Source organism: Pantherophis guttatus, chromosome 1 (genome assembly GCF_059756535.1).
Source record: "Pantherophis guttatus breed Tessera chromosome 1, ASM5975653v1, whole genome shotgun sequence".
NCBI classification, from domain to species: Eukaryota; Metazoa; Chordata; class Lepidosauria; order Squamata; family Colubridae; genus Pantherophis; species Pantherophis guttatus.
This window is the reverse complement of record NC_142063.1, coordinates 348,574,290-348,593,154: the sequence shown is the minus strand read 5'-3', so window position 1 is coordinate 348,593,154 and position 18,865 is coordinate 348,574,290. Positions and strand designations below refer to the sequence as shown.

General features: G+C 55.3%; 1 protein-coding gene across 3 annotated transcripts; it reads left to right on the top strand.

Annotated features, from left to right (window-relative positions):
- Positions 1–1,984: 1,984 nt before the first annotated feature.
- On the top strand, positions 1,985–18,865 carry NEK8 (NIMA related kinase 8). 3 transcript variants are annotated; one of them, XM_034424522.3, is made up of 15 exons: positions 1,986–2,098; positions 3,081–3,286; positions 8,280–8,512; positions 9,712–9,843; positions 10,356–10,564; positions 10,999–11,078; positions 11,260–11,441; positions 12,009–12,159; positions 12,789–12,865; positions 14,323–14,440; positions 14,570–14,720; positions 14,934–15,103; positions 15,865–16,023; positions 16,118–16,279; positions 17,568–18,865. In XM_034424522.3, the coding sequence occupies exons 1-15, from the start codon at positions 2,052–2,054 to the stop codon at positions 17,594–17,596; spliced, it is 2,106 nt and encodes a 701-aa protein (XP_034280413.2). In that variant the 5' UTR covers positions 1,986–2,051; the 3' UTR covers positions 17,597–18,865. The 3 variants fall into 3 exon arrangements, with proteins under 3 accessions (XP_087746621.1, XP_034280413.2, XP_087746616.1); XM_087890490.1 differs by lacking the exon at positions 17,568–18,865 and adding an exon at positions 16,759–16,898; XM_087890495.1 differs by lacking the exons at positions 10,999–11,078; positions 11,260–11,441 and having other exon boundaries at positions 1,985–2,098; positions 8,360–8,512.

Here is an 18,865-nt window from a genome sequence, read left to right as displayed (position 1 = left end):
TATTTATTTATTTGTTAAATTTAAGTGTCTTATAACAATAAAAAGTGAGAAATGAAAAGAGGTATGTATATAAAAGATGCTTATATAAAAGATGCAATGTCTATTTTATCTATCACCTTATCTTCTTATGACTATAACTTTGTTGCTTGTATCTTACAATTTAAATTGTTTAATTAGTATCCCAGTATGATTTAAGTTGATTGCTTATTTAGTATCCATGACTATATCACTAAATGTTGTATCTAATTTTTATGATGAATGTATTTTTACAACGACTTATGATAATGATCTATCACTATTGTGGTATGTACACTGAGAGCTTATGCACCGGAGACAAATTCCTTGTGTGTCTAATCACACTTGGCCAATAACGAATTCTATTAATTACTGCCTGCCAGGAGTCCTGCCCCAAACTCACATTGTGAGTTTCCCACAATAATTTTGGGGGAATGCTGGAAGAAGCTGCCCTGGCTTATTTAGAGGGAATTTAGACCTGCTGGCAGCTGCATCGGGAGAAGGGCAGGCCCAGGAAGGCTGCAGGGTGTCAATTAAAATCCAATTTCCTGGCAGTTCTGCCTACCCAGACTCCCTCCCGCTCCTCCTGCAACCAGCTGCGGGCACTGGAAGGTGCCACGTCATGAAACCTTTTCTTTCTTTCTTTCTGAGCTTTTTTTAACACTCTCCTTCTCTTATGCAGCCTTTCTCATCTTCTAGCTCTCCTCCGCCCAGGAAATTTAATTTATTTCTTCCATTTTTAGAGATGCCTATCTTAGTCAAGAAATTCTGGGCGATTTCTAAAACAGTTGAGATCAAGCCTGCTTTGCCCTTCTTTGTTTAGCTTAGGAGACCATTATCAAGGGGGGCAGAAGGACCCTCCCCTGCTCTTTTCCTTCCCCAGGGTGGCTCAGCTGGTCCAGGAAAGCCACATGGAACCTCAAAGCCTGTGCAACATCTGTCCAGATATGGAAGTTCCTTTTCTTTGCAGAATACAGAATAAAGGAAGGGACCTTGGAGGTCTTCTAGACCAAGGACTTCAACTCCCAGAATTCCCCAGCCAGCCTGGGGCTTCTTTGCACCTGCCCCAAGGGTAGATACCCCGCCATTGAAGGGGAGGGGGCAGGAATGGTGGTGGTGGTGGGAAATGGGAGGGAGGATGAAATATCTTTAAAACTGATAGGGGAGCCAGGCCCCCCTCCCAAACTGAAACCTCCTCACCAATGGAGAAGAACTCCAGAGACCATCTTCCACCATTGTCCCCTGCAGAGGGGTGCCTCCCTTCCCCTCCCCAGCTTGGGAGCAACCACAAAATGCCCAGACCAGCCTAAAGTCCCTGGGCACTCCACAAACGTTTAAATCTGCTGGCTGGGGATGATAGGAACTGAAGTCCTGAACAACGGCAGGGGGGCGGGAAGGAGGAGATTTTTTAACTATTTTTTGCACCCACCCTGCTGCAAGAATGGAGAGGGGGACACAAGCAAGGTCAGATCTCAGATCCCATCATCCCCTGCTAAATGGACTAGGGAGCATTGCTCTCCAGGCTACCGGCTGAGGGGGATGTGAGATGCAATGCTTCCCATGGGGGAAGAGCCGGACAGCGGGTGTTGTTATTGTAGTCCTCCCTTCCTGCTGGTTGTGGGTGCTCCATCCCTGGAGGCTTTTAAGACGAGACTGGACAGCCATTTGACCAGAATGGTGTAGGTTTTAATGGTCTCCAACCTTGGGAACTTTAAGACTGGTGGACTTCAACTCCCAGAATTCCCTACCTGGGGAATTCTGGGAGTTAAAGTCCACCAGTCTTAAAAGCTCCAAAGCTGGACACTCCTGCAATAGGGTCTCCTGCTTCAGCGGGGGGTTGGGCTAGGTGACCTCCAAGGCCCCTTCCCACTCTTGTTATTCTGTTACTCTATATAATATTCTATCCCGGCCTTGCGGCGCGAGAACGGCGCGGCTTGACCCCCGCCGGCCCCCGTAGGCGGCCGCGCCCGGCAAGGTCGCCATGGCAACGCGAGGCCCGCCGGCCGCGGCCTACTACTCCTACTCGGCGGCGCCCGATGGAGAAATACGAGCGGATCCGGGTGGTCGGGCGGGGGGCGTTCGGGTGAGGACGGGTTGTCCCCCGCTCCGTCCAGCCAATGGGAGCCTCCCGGCTCCAAAACCGGGTCTTAATGACGATGGGGGGGGGTCGAGGGGGGCGTTGACGGCGAGGTGGTTCTGGGTGTGGGGGACTACCACGCCCATCGTCCACAGCCGGCAGGGCGACCCAAGCTAGCAGCCTTTAACCCGCCACCCCTCCCCCAGGGCGCCCTTCTAAGAGTTCTCCCAAGATGATGGGCTTTGTAGTCCCTCCTGCGTGGATCGTGGCCCCACCTTCAGCACTCGGTTTCTGCTGATGAAAACCCAGTAGGGAGACCCCAGAGGAAGCCCCCTCCCCCCCATCCCTTCCTCCCCTTTGCACCCGCTTTACCCACGGGGAAACTGAGGCACAGGCATCACTTAGGTCGGCGGGGCTCCCCAAGGAGGGTCCCAATCCAAGCTGACCCCTCCCCCATGTGGAAGAAGCCCCCCCCATACACCCTATGCCCCTGCCTCTTGACATACCCAGCTGCCCCGCAAAAGGGGACTCAGGGAGTGGGAGGGGGCCCAGCTGGTCCCCCCATGAAGGAGAAGGCCCCCCCATGTGCCCCATTGCCCCCCACTCTTAGCATGCCCAGCTGCTCCACAAAAGGGGGCTCAGGGAGTGGGTGGGGGCTTAGCCCCCATGTGGGAGAAAAAACCCCTCTTGACACGCTACCTGCCCTGCAAAAGGGGGCTGTGGGAGGGGGCCCAACTGCCCCCCCATGAGGGAGAACCCCCCCATACTCGCCATGCCCCTGCCTCTTGACATACCCAGCTGCCCTGCAAAAGGGGGCTCAGGGAGTGGGCCCAGCTGGTCCCCCCATGAAGGAGAAGCCCCCGCATGTGCCCCATTGCTCCCCATTCTTTAGCATGCCCAGCTGCTCCACAAAAGGGGGCTCAGGGTGGGTGGGGGCTTATCTGCCCCTCCCCCCATGCCCATCTCCTGCCCCTTGACTGCCCTGCAGGATCGTCCACCTGTGCCTGCGTCGGCTGGACCAGAAGTTGGTCATCCTGAAGCAGATCCCGGTGGAGCAGATGACCAAGGACGAGCGCCTGGCGGCCCAGAACGAGTGCCAGGTGCTGAAGCTGCTGCACCACCCGCACATCATCGAATACTACGAGAACTTCCTGGAGGACAAGGCCCTGATGATCGCCATGGAGTACGCGCCGGGTAAGGGTGCCTGCCTTCTGGCCTCCAAGGGTAGGGGAGCTCTGCCCATCAAGGGGTCGAATGCTTGGTCAAATGGGAAGATGCCAATGGGTGGCACCAGGCACCTCCTGGCCTTGAAAGGAAGCTTTGCCTGCCAAAGGGTGGAACCCTGGGTTCAATGGGCAGATGCCAAGGGGCAGGCCTGGGTACCTCCTGGCCTTGAAAGGGAAGGCAACCCTTGCCCACCAACAGGTTGAACTCTGGTTCTATAGGCAGGTTCCAACGGGCAGCACTGGGCACTTCCTGGCCTTGAAAAGAAGCTTTGCCCACCATAGCATTGAACCTTGGGTCGAATGGGCAGGAGCCGATGGGCTCTCCTGGCTTCCCCTGGCCTCAAAAGGGGAAGCTTTGCCCACCAAAGGGGTGGCAGCCCTTCTGCAGAAGAAAGGAGAGAGAAACATTTCAGCCTTATTCGGAGTTTGAAGGTGGCAACCCTGGGCAGACTCTCTGATCAGCTCAGACCAGGCAGAACCGGATCGTACTGGGATGGGAGACCAAGAGGAATTCTGGGAGCTGAAGTCCACAATGCTCCAAGGTTGAAATGTTTAACTTGGTAAGGCCACACTTGGAATATTGCATCCAGTTTTGGTCGCCATGATGTAAAAAAGACATGGAGACTCTAGAAAGAGTGCAGAGAAGAGCAACAAAGAGGATTAGAGGACTGGAGGCTAAAACATATGAGGAACGGTTGCAGGAACTGGGTATGTCTAGTTTAATGAAAAGAAGGACTGGGGGAGGCATGATAGCAGTCTTCCAATATCTCAGGGGCTGCCCCAAAGAAGAGGGAGTCAAACTATTCTTCAAAGCACCTGAGGGTAGAACAAGAAGCAAGGATGAAAACTAATCAAGGAGAGAAGCAACTTAGAATTAAGGAGAAATTTCCTGACACTTAGAATTAATCAGTGGAACAACTTGTCTCCAGAAGTTGTGAATGCTCTAACACTGGAAGTTTTTAAGAAGATGTTGGGTAACCATTTGACTGAAGTGGTGTAGAGTTTCCTGCCTGGGCAGGGGGTTGGACTAGAAGACCTCCAAGGTCCCTTCCAACTTTGTTTTTCTTTTCTTTTCTTTTCTTTTCTTTTCTTTTCTTTTCTTTTCTTTTCTTTTCTTTTCTTTTCTTCTATTCTATTCTATTCTATTCTATTCTATTCTATTCTATTCTATTCTATTCTATTCTATTCTATTCTATTCTATTCTATTCTATTCTATTCTCATTCCCATTCCCATTCCCATTCCCATTCCCATTCCCATTCCCATTCCCATTCCCATTCCCATTCCCATTCTATTCTAACTCCTACGAGGTCAGATCCATGGGCATGCTCCTAGCCCCTTCCCCTGAATTTCCCCTGAACCCCACAACTTCAGAGGTTGTGGGTGCTTCATCACTGGAGTTCTTTTAAGAAGAGACTGGTGGAGGGCCTGCTGCTTGAGCAGGAGGCTGGACTAGAAGACCTCCAAGGTCCCTTCCAGTTCTATTCTAATTGATTGAGTGATTGATTGATTGAATGATTGAATGAATGAATGTTGCCATCTGAGGGGAGCTAGGGAATTTGCCTCTTCCCTGGCAGTCCTAGCCCCATGGAAGACACCCCCCCCCCCGAAATTTGGCAGGCCTCCACCCTCCTCACCCCCTCCCCATAAGGCATGGAAGCCCCTCTCCGCCGAAACGCTGGGATCAGATTGGACAAACTGAACACAAGAAGTCTGGCTTGGTGCCAGGTTTTTGTCGTGCTTCATGTTTATAATGCGCTTCGTTTTATGCTTTTATTACGGTTTTTATGGTTTTTTACTTTGCATTGGGAGACGCCTGGAGCTGGATTATAAAACGGGAGGCTGTATAAATGTTTTGCATGAATAAATACATTAGATAAAAGAACAAGGTCAAAAGTACTTTTTGTGGGAAGGCAAACCGGCTCCGGAGCTGAGAAAACCATCCTCCGTATTCATCCCTGGGAGTTTTGCTCTGAATTTTATTGGCAGGCGGAAGAAGACCATGAGCCAGTTATTTCAAGCAGTTTTCTAAATATCCAGCATTTCTTAGCGCTTATTCACCAGCCCTATTCAGGTTCAGTGGCCTGAATTGATTGGTCAGAGTTAGAGTCTTGACCACAAGCATGAGGAACTCTGTACAAGGTAGTCCTTGACTTACGACCACAAGAATTCCTGTTGCCAAGCGAGGCAGTTGCTCTGAACTGAGCGTTGGCCGATTATATGAGGGTTTTTTGCCATGGTTGTTAAGCGAAGCGTGCAGTCGTTAAGCAAATCCAGTTTCCCCATTGACTTTGCCTGTCGGAAGCCAGCTTGGAAGGTCACAAATGGTGATCACGTGACCCCGGGACACTGCAGCCGTCATAAATAGGGGTCTGTTGCCAAGCCTCCAAATTCTGGTCACATGACCATGCAGTGGCCGTTGGTGTGGGCCACCGTTGTAATTTTGATCAGTTGTTAAATGAAAGTTTGCAAGTGGAGGACTTTCCGTAAAAGTGAGAGAATAGATCTAATAAAGGAGACTATTTGTAGCTCAGGGTTGAAAGGAGGAATCCTTGATGCTCTCAAGAGCTTGGTGGTTTTCCTGCAGAAGTTTCATGACCCCACTAGGTAACATCATCCATGCTACTCAGCTCCTTATTAGCCCTGATGATGTTCCCTAGTGGGGCCATGAAACGTCTGCAGGAAAACCACCAAGCTCAGAAAATAGATCGAGTTTGCTAGTTCCCCAGGGGGGGTCTCTTGGTGATAGAGGTAATCCTCGACTTACGACCACAATTGAGCCCAGCATTTATGTTGCTAAGTGAGACGTTTGTGAGTGAGCTTTGCCCCACTTTTAAGGTCCTTTCTTGCCACATACATTAAGGGAATCCCTGCTGTTGTGAAGTTAGACACACGGGTCGTTAAGCAAATCCGGCTTCTCCGTTGACCTTTGGAAAAGGGGATCCCGTGACCCTGCGACTGTCATAAATACGAGTCAGTTGCCAAGCGTCCGAATTTTGATCCCGTGACCACAGGGATGCCGCAGCGGTCGTTAAGTGTGAAAACCGGTCCTAAGCACTTTTTTTTCCAATGCCATTGTAACTTCAGATAGTCACTAAACGAGCCGTTAAGTTAAGTCGAGGACTAACTGTGGAGCCTGTGGCCTGGCCCTGTTCCCTCTCCCAGGGTCTCTGGGGGTGGGGGGTATCCAGCCACCTGTGTGTTGGTGCTGGCGAGTGTGGCACCGTAGTGCGATGGGGGTGGGGGGAGGAGAGGGGAAGGACTCCAGGAAGCAGCCTCTCCCTCCCCCCCCTCCATGCAGCAAGGAAGACCCCCAACCCACCTTACTACCTCCTCCTCTCCGGCCCCAGGCTCCAAAGTGTGGGGGGGGGACACATAAGTAACCCATGGGCTGCCTCCTGCTAACACCTGGGCTGCTGTGTGTGTGTGTGGGGGGGGCTGCTGAGGGTGCTGGGCCTAGGGAATCCCTCCTACCCTTGTTCCAGAAGCAAGTGTGTCTGTGTGTACGTGTGGTGTGTGTCGGATTTCAGAGCCTGGGGGTGGGGAAGGGAGGCACTCCCTGCAAGAGTCGGCCCCACTGGGGCTGCCAACAAAGGGCTGTTTTGTGTGCCTGAGCCCCCCTGGCAGAGCTGCCAAACAGGTTGGGCTCCTTCTGCCCTTGGAGGAGAAGTGGGGGGGGGGGGCGGGGGAGAGACAAGCTTTCTTGCTTTTTTCTTTTTTCTGGATCCCTTAACCCTTGGTGGGTCTTCTCCTCCCTTTTGCCCAAGGGCTCCTCTGTGTGTATGTGGGGGGGGGGGAGAGTGGGGTTCTGATGATTCCCAGTCCCTGGGGGGCTCCGCACACCCGTCTCCCCTCCTCTTGGCCCAGGGGCCTGGAATTCGGATTGGAGTCTTGCCTGGTCGAACCGTTCCCAGCCCTGCCTTGCTCTCTGCAGCCAGCGGCACGTGGTTCTGATTTGAGAAGCCTGGAATGCACAACCCCTTCCCATCTCCCCACACCCAGCCCTTCTCCCCAAAGGGGGAACCGGCTCCAGGTCTCAGAAGGTGACTTGGAAGGGACCTTAGAGGCCTTCTAGTCCAGCCCCCTGCAGGAGAGACCCTGCCCTATTCCAGGCAAATGGTTGTCCAATCTCTTCTTGCAGGTCTCCAATGAAGGAGCAGCCACAACGCCTGGAGGCAAACCGTCCCACTGATTACGGGTAGTCCCCGAGTTATGACAGTTCACTTAGTGACCATTCAAAGTTGCAACGGCACTGAAAAAAGTGACCTATCACCGTTTTTCACACTTGCGACCTTTGCAGCACCCGCCACGGTGGCGTGATTTACATTCGGATGCTTGACAGCGGGTTCATATTTATGACGGTCGCCATGCCCTGAGGTCACGTGACCCCCTTTTGACACCTTCTGATGAGCCAAGTCAATGCGGAAGCCAGATTCACTGAACGACCCTGTTACTAATTCAACCACTGCAGTGATTCGCTCAACAAACGTGGCAAGAAAAGTCATAAAATGGGGCAAAACTCACTTAAATTTATGTTGCAAACTCACTTTGCAACATAAATTCTGGACTCCGTTGTGATCATAAGCCGAGGACTACCTGTATCTGGACAGTGGCCATCAGAGGACAGGGCAGTCCAGTTGCCCTTGGGTTCTGTTCATAATTGCAGATACCTGGGGTGTTGGTAGCTCACGGTCAAAAGTGGACATGTCCAATCTTGGTCACTTTCAGACTTGTGGACTTCAACTCCCAGAATTCCCCAGCCGGCAGAATTCTGGGAGTTGAAGTCCAGAAGGTTGGATGTTCCTGTTTTAAAGCGAAGACCGTACACAGAACCTGCTGGCAGCCACGTTGAGAGGCCAAGGAGACCGTGGGGTTTTCAGTGGGGCGCAATCCCTCCGGGGGTCGCTGGCTCTGCAGGCACGGGGCCTAAGGCCACCTCCCCCCTCCCTCCTCTCCTGCCCAGGTGGGACCTTGGCCGAATTCATCCATAAACGGGGCAACTCCCTCCTGGACGAAGAGACCATCCTGCACTTCTTCGCGCAGATCCTGCTGGCCCTTCACCACGTCCACGCCAAGCAGATCCTCCACCGGGACCTCAAGACCCAGAACATCCTCCTGGACAAGCACCACACCACGGTCAAGATCGGAGACTTCGGCATCTCCAAGATCCTCAGCAGCAAGAGCAAGGCCTACACCGTGAGTCTCCCCTGGCGCTTCCTGGGCAAAGCGGGCAGAGTCAGCCACGGGTCTGGGACGCCACGGCCAGCCTGGCGTCAATTTAACCTGAGATAACTATAGACCCTCTTAATAGTGCAGGGGGGTCCTTGACTTACGACCAAAAGCTGAGCCCAAAGTTTCCGTTGCTAAACGAGACGGTGGTTAAGTGAGGTTTGCCCCATTTTGCGACCTTGCCGCAGCGGCTAAGCCGGGGGTGTCAAACTCAATTTCACTGAGGGCCGCATCAGGGCTGTGTTTGACCTCGGCAGGCCGGTGTGTGTGTGTGTGTGGTAGTCAGCAACACCGTTGTTAAGTGAAATCCAGCTTCCCTGGGTGACATGACTTGTCAGAAGGTCATAAAAGGGGGATCATGTGACCCTGGGGACACTTTGACCGTCATAAATACGACTCAGTTGCCAAGAGTCTGAATTTTGATCACGCGACCAGGGGAGGATACCGCAATCGTTGTAGGCATGAAAAATGGTCTTAAGTTGCTTTTTTCAGTGCCGTCATAACTTCAAACGGTCGCTGAATGAAGTGTTGGTAAGTCGAGGACTTCCTGTATGAGAAATATTATTAATATTATAGTTATTTCACATTGAGTTGTCCTCCATGGTCTTGGTGAGTTGGTCATGGGGAAAATTGTCCCTGGCTTTGACAGGAGAGTGGCAGGAAGGTGGGGGCAGGGTCTGTCCTGGTCCTTGCCTCTTTGGGGAGGGGTCTCAGGCAACCTCCCCCTCCCCTCTGCTTAGCTCTCTGGCCCACAAGCAGGCAGTGTCCTTGACTTACAACTCTTTAGTGACCGTTCAAAGTTATAACGGCTCTGAAAAAGTGACTTATGACCGTTTTTCACACTTATGACCGTAATCGCATGATCAACATTCTGACACTGGGCAACTGACTCATATTTACGACGGTTGCTGTGTCCCCCGGGGTCACGTCTTTCCCCCTTTGCGTCCTTCTGAGGAGCAGAGCCGATGGGGGAAGCCAGATTCGCTTAACAACCGGGTCAAAAAAGACCATCAGGGCAAAACTCACTTTCCCACGGAAATTGGGCGCTCAATGGTGGTCGTAAGCCGAGGACTCCCTGTATGGGACTGAGCTGGGGCAGGGTGGGGTTCTAGGGGTAATAGATTCGCTGACGGGGATTCCTTGGGGGGGGGGGGCTCTTTCCTCAGGTGGTGGGCACCCCTTGCTACATCTCCCCGGAGCTGTGCGAAGGAAAGCCCTACAATCAGAAGAGCGACATCTGGGCCCTGGGCTGCGTCCTCTACGAACTGGCCAGTCTGAAGAGGGCCTTCGAGGCAGCCGTAAGACCCTGGACTGGAACACGGGGGGGCGTGGGTGGGGTGGGGGGACTGCTGCCCTGGGACCCCTGAACGCAGCTTGCAGCATGCTCCGGAAGAGCTGGCCCCTTACAGTTGGTGAAGCTCTGTCCGTAGCCAAAGACTCCGTGGCCACCATGGCATGAAGAGGAGGGAGGGTCTCTCGGCCGGAGCACAGGGCCCGTCTTATACAGAGGGGCTTCCTAGGAAAGGGTGGGGGGCACAGAGTGGCCAAATCCCGGAGGCCCCCGAAGGCCAGTCTCAGAGCAGGCAGCACTGAAGGAGGCAGAGGGGTTAGAAACTGGGAGGCTCTGAGTTCTAGTCCTGCCTTAGCCGCGAAAGCCAGCTGGGTGACTCTGGGCCAGACCCTCTTTCTCAGCCCAGCCCACCTCACAGGGTGGTGGTTGTTGTCCCCCCGCCCACCTGGGGCATTTTGGGGGGGCCCTGCTTCCCCTCCGATTGGCTGACCGCAACCCCTCCCCCCTCCTCTCCCGCAGAACCTGCCTGCTTTGGTTCTGAAGATCATGAGCGGCACCTTTGCGCCCATCTCGGACCGCTACAGCCCGGAGCTGCGCCAGTTGATCCTCAGCCTGCTCAACCTGGAGCCCTCCAAGCGGCCGCAGCTGGACGAGATCATGGCGGAGGCCCTCTGTGTCCAGCCCCTGCTCAACCTTTACACCGATGTGGGCAGCGTCCGGATGAGGAGGCAAGTGGGCGGGGGGAGGCCCTCCTGTTGCCCCCAACCCCTCCTCTCCCTCTCCCTGCTCCTTTCCCCCACCTGATGAACACAGGGAGTCCTCCACTTACGATGGTTCACTTAGTGACCGTTCGAAGTTACCAAAAAAAAAGGGATTTAGGGCCCTTTCTCACACTTATGACCGTTGCAGCATCCCGACAGTCACGTGATCAAAATGTTGGACATCTGACTCATATTTATGACGGTCCCGGGGTGACACGATCCCCTTTTGCAACTTTCCGACCAGCAAAGTCAAACGGAAGCCAGATTCACTTAACAACGGTGGCAAGAAAGGCCATAAAAGGGGGCAAGGCTCCTTGAACAGTCTTGCTTAGCCACGGGAATATTGGGGCTCAATTGCGGTCGTAAATTGAGGACTGCCTGTCCTCTCCTGCTCTTGGCAGACCCGAGAAGTCGTGGAAGGGGGTGCCTCCCATGGCCCAGAGCAGAGCCGGGGGTGCGACTGTTGCGGCCAGAGTGAGGGGTAAGAGTGGGTGGGGGGGTCTCCCTCTCTGCCCTCAAAGGACTGCCTGGGATTTTGCCCCAAGGGAGGGTTGGACTTGGGGGTCCTCTTCTTGGGGCTGGGGCCGGCTGGAGTGAGCAGTGACCCCCCCGGCCCTGCCCTGCCACCATCCCACTGACCTCCTTCTCTCCGACGGACGCAGGTTGTCGCTCTGGGGCCCCCAGGCCTGGCCTCCCCCCAGCCTTGTCCTCCATCTACACCTGGGGCTCTGGCATCACCACTCCCCTCCGCCTGCCCATGCTGAACACGGAGGTGGTGCAGGTGTCCATAGGCCGCACGCAGAAGGCCGGCGTGACCAAATCCGGGCGGCTGGTCATGTGGGAGGTGAGAGACCCCCTCTCTCTCTCTGCTTGCAACGGAGCTGAGCAAGGAAGCCAGGGAGAGGCTGGTTACCCCCCACCTCCCCGGTTCTAACTCACCCATGTTTGCTCCAGCTTTATTTTAAAGACAGGACATCCAGAGCCGGTGTTAGCTCCAAGTGGGGTCAAGAGGGGAGATTTGGGTGGGCACCAGCAGGGCTGGCATCGCAGAGGTGGAAGAGGCATGTCAAAGGGGAAACAGATGCCCCCCTCCCCTGCCAATTCGAACGGAATAACCACAAACAGTTCAACTCTCGGAGGGCGGGGGGGTGGAAAGAAAGAATGAAGTATCTGGGAAGAGGATGGGAGGGGGGCAGCCAGGCTCTTGGGGGAAGGGGAGGAGGTGGAGGACTGTGAGGGTCCCTGGTGCTCTCTGAGCCTGGTGGTTTTCTTGCAGACGTTTCATGACCCACCTAGGGAACATCATCAGTGCTAGGAGGGAGGGGGGGTTGTGGAGAGGAGGAAGAGGATTTTGCATCTGACCCTCTGTGCCTGACCTGGTCTCGCTGTTGCTGCTTTCCCCCCTCCACAGCCACCCCCCTTTGGCATGGTCGGGGGGCCCTCGCTCCCAGGGGCCACGGAGCAGCTGCACCCCCAGTTTGTGTGTCGCTTCCTGGAGGGCCAGTCCGGAGTGACCATCAAGCACGTAGCCTGCGGGGATCTCTTCACCGTCTGCTTGACAGGTAGGGGAAGGGGCAAGGGTGTGTGTGGGTGTCCTTGCAGGGTCCCGAGAAGTCAACCACACGGTGGGTCTGCACAGTGGCTGGGATGCAGATGTTCTCTCCCCTGGACAGCTGGAAGGCTTGCAATGGACTGGAGAGGAAATAAATTCAGTTTTCACGACTGAAACCCCAGATGGGTTTTCCCTCCGCTTGAGAAATGTTTCTGCGGCTGAATTGGCCTTGTCCCACCAGGGCAGGGGTCTCCAGACACGGCCACTTCAACTCCCAGCTCTGCAGGCTTTGAAGCCCAGGGGTCTTAAAGGGGCCACGTTTGGAGGAGGCCCCTGGGCTGCAGTATTCAAATCCTACACATCTGATTGCGCTGTCTCTCATTTTCCTTCGGGGAAGCCAACCGTTGAGTTGAGCTGCTTCTCAACATGGCTCTGTTGAAAACTCCTTTTGCCCCGGTCCTCCCTGTCCTGGCTGGTCCTTTTCCTGACTTTTGGGGTCCAGCAGACCTCAGCAGCCCCCACCCCCCCGTTGTCTATCCAGGCTGGCCTGTTTTCCTGGATCCCTGCTGCTCTGGCCTGACTCAGCCGGTTGCAAGCCCAGAGTTGGGGGGGCTGATGCCCAATATTTCCTCCCCACAGACAGAGGGATCGTTCTGACCTTCGGCAGTGGCAGCAGTGGCTGCTTAGGACACGGAGCCTTCGTGGACGTCAGCCAGGTTGGTTCTGCCCTGGGCTCAAGTCTCTGGATATGCCCGTGGACGGGGGGGGGGGGGGCAGTCAGCGAGCAATGCGGGGTGGGCTCAGGGCTGATGGGGGAGCCTCATATTCTCGTTTTATCCACCATCCCCCCTGCCCACCGTCTGTAAAAGGAGGAAAACAGCACAGGAGGGCTGCTGGGAGGCCCCACAACACTGTCAAACTATCTAAAACGGCAGTATTGCCATCCTTATTCTCATCTTCCCTGCTCCCTTATGACAGTCACTTGGTTGCTTCTCACGATTGCTCTATGTACACTGAGAGCTTACACACTTTGTAAGTGTGTAATCCTTTGTAAGGATTTGTGTGTCTAATCACACTTGGCCAATAAAGAATTGTTCTATTCTATTCTATTCTATTCTATTCTATTCTATTCTATTCTATTCCATTCCATTCCATTCCATTCCTCTATTCTGTTCCATATTCTATTCCCATTCCATATTTTTCTATTCCATTCCATTCCTTATTCCATTCCATTGTTTCAAATTCTATTCTGTTCTTCAGATTCTGCAGGGGTCCTCCACCCCCTGGCCATGGCCCACTACTGGGCCCTGAGCTGTTCAAAACCGGACCGCACGAGCATTTCTCCCCCCTTGTGCAGGCAGCGGGTAAGCACGTGCACCGGTGCTCCGTTTGCACGAGCAGTGTGCGTGCATGCAGGCCACTCATGCAAATAGAGCTGCGTGCATGCACATGCTTGCCCACCGCTCGTGCGAAACCATCCCCTCTCTTCCCCCTCCCCCCCCCGCGCTGGTCTGCAAAGCCCGAAAGAGTTGGGAACTGTGGCTTAAAAGGAAAAGACTTTCTCAACTCAGCTGCATGGAGGCATCAGAAGAACGGAGTCGGAAGGGACCCTGGAGATCTTCTAGTCCAACCCCCTGCTTGATCAGGAGACCCTAGACCAGGGATGTCCAACCTTGGGTCTTTTTAAGATGTGAGGACTTCAACTTCCAGAATTCAAAATCCAGAATGATCCCTGGAGGTTTCTCAAGAAGAGACCAGGCAGCCATTTGTCTGGAATGCGATAGAGTAAAAATGTCCCATTTGGGGAACTTTTGTGGACTCCTGCTGGCTGGGGAATTCTGAGAGTTGAGGTCCCCAAATCTTAAAAGGTTCAAGGTTGGACATCTCTGGTCTTCGGTCTCCTGCTCGAGCAGGGGGTTGGACTAGAAGACCTCCAAGGTCCCTTCCGACTCTGTTCTTCGGATTTTCCCGGGATGGAGAGAAGCAGGGATGGAGGGTGAGCGATCTCCATGCAGTGGCCACCTTCCTTCCTTCTTCTCCTGCCTCGAGACAAACCTCACCTGCGCTTCCCAGGGGTGCAGAAGGGGTGGGAGAGAATTGAAGCCGGGAGGGGTGGGGTGGGGGGGGTGCTGGAATGGCCTTGGCGTCAGCTCTTCTGACCTTCCCTTTGCAGCCCAAGATCGTGGAGGCCCTGCTGGGATACGAGATCACGCAAGCCGCCTGTGGATCCTCCCACGTCCTGGCCCTCTCCAGCGAAGGGGAAGTCTTCACCTGGGGCAGGGGCGACAACGGTGAGAAGCCCCCCCCCCTTCCTCCTGAATTCATTGGCCTGCTGCCGGCCTCTTCTTCCCAGCTCAGAGACCCTCGTGGGGAGCTATTGAGAGCCCCCTCCAGCAGCCCCTTTTCTTCCATCTCCCCAGGGCGCCTGGGGCTGGGGAACCAGGAGTCCCACAACTCCCCACAGCTGGTGCCCCTTCCCGCTGGCTACGAAGCCCAGAAGGTGCTGTGTGGCATCGATGCCTCCATGATCCTCACGTCCAACAACCAGATCCTGGCCTGTGGCAGCAACAGGTAGGGCCAGGGTCCCAGCGCTGCCCGGTCCAGGAGGGGCTGGGGATGACCCGAGGACTCAGGTTTTGCCCCCCCCCCCGGAGGCTAGGAACCCCCCCTTGTCTTGGTTGGGGGGCCAGAGGCCAAACTGGCAGCTGAGTGCCAAGCAAGCCGGGTAGGGGGCTCAGGGTAAGTGGCGGCAGCTGGACACTGACTCTTCCCCCCCTCCCATAGGTACAACAAGCTTTGCCAGGACAGGATTGTGTCCCCGGGGGAGCCCCTCCCCACTGCTGACCTTCAGGTGGAGGAAGTGCTGACCTTCAGCCCTGCCAGCTCGGCCCCCCTGAGCCAAGAGGTCATTGTGGGCGCGGACATCGGAACCGCCCACTCCGCGGCCATCACCGGTGAGAGCCCCAGGGAGCCCCAAGGGGCAGTTCTGCTGAACAAACCAGGAAGCCTTCGCCTTCGGAGGTCAGGCAGTCCTCGCCATGCAACGGTTCGTTTAGTGACCGTTCTAAGTTCCATCGGCACTGAAAAAAGTGACTTAGGACCGTGTTTCACACTTAACGACCGTTGCAGCCTCCCCGCGGTCACGTGATTTACATTCGGATGCTTGGCAGCTGCCTCGTATTTATGACGGCCGCAGTGTCCCAGGGTCATGTGATCCCCTTTTGCGACCTTCTGACCAGCAAAGTCAACGGGGAAGCCGGATCCACTTAACGACCATGTTACTGAGTTAACAACTGCAGCGATTCACTTAACAACCATGGCAAGAAAAGTCACAAAATAGGGCAAAACCCACTTGCATGTCCCAACTAGGGAAGATCATCAGTGCAAGACGGGAGTGAGGGTTGTGGAGCAGAGGAGGGGGAGGGGGGAGGACTGGGGGGGGGTCCCTGGGGCTCTCTGAGCTTGGTTCTTTTCTTGCAAACGTTTCACAACCCCACTAGGGAACATCATCAGTGCCGTGAAAATTGCCCCTTTCCCCAGGCCCTCTACCAGCATAACTCCTGAAAGAAGTCCAGGATGCTGGTCTTAATAGTCCGGCACCTTCCTTGCCTGGCCTTTGCTGAGCCTCCGGGGTCTAGCTCAGGAGGCAGGGACCCCCCCGAAAAAAGTGGGCAAACCCCACAGAATGATGCACTCCTCCCTCTTCCGTCGACAGCCTCCGGTCAGTGCTACACCGTCGGCAGCAACCAGCATGGGCAGCTGGGCCCCATCTCCAGCCGGGCCAGCCGGGCCCCGTACCTGGTGGAGGGGCTCCAGGCCACCCGAGTCACCATGGTGGGCTGTGGGGATGCCTTCACCTTGGCGGTGGGAGCAGGTGAGCTGCCGCCCGGGAGGTTCTCTTAGCCTTCGGGCACCACTTGGGGAGGGGGGGGGCAGCCGGGTCACCTTGCCACCTGTGCCCTCTCCAGATGGCGAGGTCTACACCTGGGGGAAGAGCGCCCGGGGCCGCCTGGGCAGGAAGGAGGAGGAGACGAGGAGCCCGCGTCCCGTGCAGCTGGAAGAGGGGGGGCCCCCCAGCCTGGTCGTCTCGGTCTCCTGTTGCCATGGCACTACCCTGCTGACGGCCAAGCGTGAGTAAGCTGGCAGCGGGCACAGCTGCCAAGGGGGACCTGGGCATTAGCCGCCAGCTGGCAGGCAGCGTGAGAAGCACTTCTCTCTCATCCTCCCCCCCCCCTTCCCCCGGCTGGCTGCAAGGGGATTCGACCCACGGTTTCTGAGGGGCTGGGAAGCTCCACAAAGCCTCCCAGCAGTGGAAGGTGGCAGTTGTGGGCACACTCCAAGGTTCAACAAGAGTGCAGAGGCTCTTTGAAGCTCAGGATTGAGCTGTGGGGTCCCTGGTGTTCTCTGAGCTTTGGTGGCTTCCTTGCAGACGTTTCATGACCCAACTAGGGAACTTCATCAGTGCTAGAAGAGGAGGGTTGCAGAGAGGAGGAAGGAAGACAGGAGGAAGAGGAGAAGGAGGAGGAGGGGAAAGAAGAGGAGGGGGGAGGAGGAGGAGGAAGGCTGTGGGGTCCTTGGTGCTCTCTGAGCTTTGGTGGTTTCCTTGCAGACGTTTCATGACCCAACTAGGGAACGTCATCAGTGCTGAGGCTTGTGAACGGTCTTTGGTGAAGGGTCCCTCAAGGTCACTTTCTTGCCTTTATCTGATGCAATCTCAGAGCTGCTGAGCTGGCTGAGGAATTCTGGGAATTGAAGTCCACCCTTCTTGAAAGTGGCCGAGTTTGGAGACCTCCTCCTAGTCCAGTGTTTCTCAACCTTGGAAGCTTGAAGATGGGGGGACTTCAACTCCCAGAATCCCCCAGCCAGCAACGCTGGCTGGGGGATTCTGGGAGTTGAAGTCCCCCCATCTTCAAGCTTCCAAGGTTGAGAAACACTGGACTAGACGGTCCCTTGGGGTGGCAGCGGGAGGAGGGGGGTGTCCCAGAATAGCTCCCTCCTCCCCCCAGATGCAAAGCACATCTGGCCACCGAGAGGCCAGCAGCCTCCTGAGCACTTTCCAAAATTCCTCTCCTGGGGCAGGAAATCCGGAAATAGCTTCTCGGCTAAACGTGGCCCCAGGAAAGGGTGAATCAGCCAGCCTGCCTGCCAAAACCCCGGGGGGGGGGCACGAGGGGGGGGGTTCTGCAGGCGATGAATGGGAGGCTCTGAAGATGAAAGGAGTTTGTGGGTTCAGCCCGCAGACAAAGAGCCTCTGTGCAAAGAGATGCTCCGGGGTTTTACCAGCTCCGGCTTCTCCTCCCTGTTTATCCTCCCCGCCCCGCCTCAATGGTATGAGGAACTCGCCCCCCACTTCCCACCCCCACTTTCCCGTGCAGGCTGGGTGAATTTTGTTTTTCCTGCGTGTGTTTCCCATTTCAGCCGCGGTGGAAGAGTCCAGCCCGCAGTGAATGGAGAGGAGCACTCAGGAAGAAGGACCCCCCTGGCCCCCTCCCCACCTCCCCTGGGAGGCTGAAGCTGACCCACGGACTGAGAGGGAGCCCAGCCCCCCCGTCCTCTCTGAAGCTTCCTGGGGTGGGAAGGGCTGCTTGGCCGGCCTGCCAAGGCGGAGGGCAGCATCTCCTGCAGCTGGCAGGGCTCTTCCCTGGGGGGCAGGGATTCCCCCCACTGCCTTGTTTCGGGATCTGTCCCAGGTGCCTGTCGGATGCGGGGATTTGAACCCGCTCCAGCCCCTGAGACCCCCATCAGTGAGGGAGGATTCTGGAGCCGTTACAGGTAGTCCTCGGCTTACGACCGAAACGGAGCCCCATATTTCCATTGGTAAACAAGACAGGCGTTAAGTGGATTTTGCCCCTTTCTCGCTGCAGATGTTAAGCGAATCACTGCCGTTGTTAAGTTTGTCACACAGTCATTAAGTGAATCTGGTTCTCCCCGTTGACTTTGCCGGTCGGAAGGTCGCCAAAGGGGATCGCATGACAGCCCCCCCCCCCCCCCCGGGGACACTGCGTTCGTCGTAAATGCGAGTCAGTTGCCAAGGGTCTGAATTTGGATGACATAACCATGGGGATGCCGGCACAGTCGTTAGTGTGAGAAACGGTCCCTTTTTCCAGTGCCATTGTAACTCCGAACGGTCACTCAATGAAGCATTGTAAGTCAAGGACTACCTGTGGTTTTGGGGCCCCATCCAGTGGCACCTCCCAAACGGAACAGAGACCCCAATTCTCTGTCTGCTGACTCCCCACCCCAACAAGAACATCTCTAGCTGGGGGGGCAGCAGGGGGGGCTGTCTGTACAGAAGCCCCCACCAGTGGAGGGGGAGGGGCAGGTTCAGCCAGGTTTCTGTGTTTCCTGCCTCTGAGTAAGAACCACTGAGAGTCTCTAGTCGTCGTTACTACTGCTCCAACTACTGCAGTGGCTTCTCTTTGACAATGCACATTCTGCATTCACAAACCCACAAATTACACTGCCCCCCCCCCGACACTCTTTCATAAGGGTCTGAAGACGGGGTTTGTCCAGCGGGCCTGGGGGACCCCGAGTGGGATGGGGCCCATCAACCGGCTCCTTTGATGGTGGGTGGGTGGGTGGGGGCTGTGGTTTTATATTCTTTATTTTTATTTTTCCTATCCTGTTTTTTATTGCTTGTAAGCCGCTGCGAGCGAGTAGGCGGCTGCATAAATTTTCTAAATGAAATAAAAGAAGCAAAGAAAGAAACAAAGAAA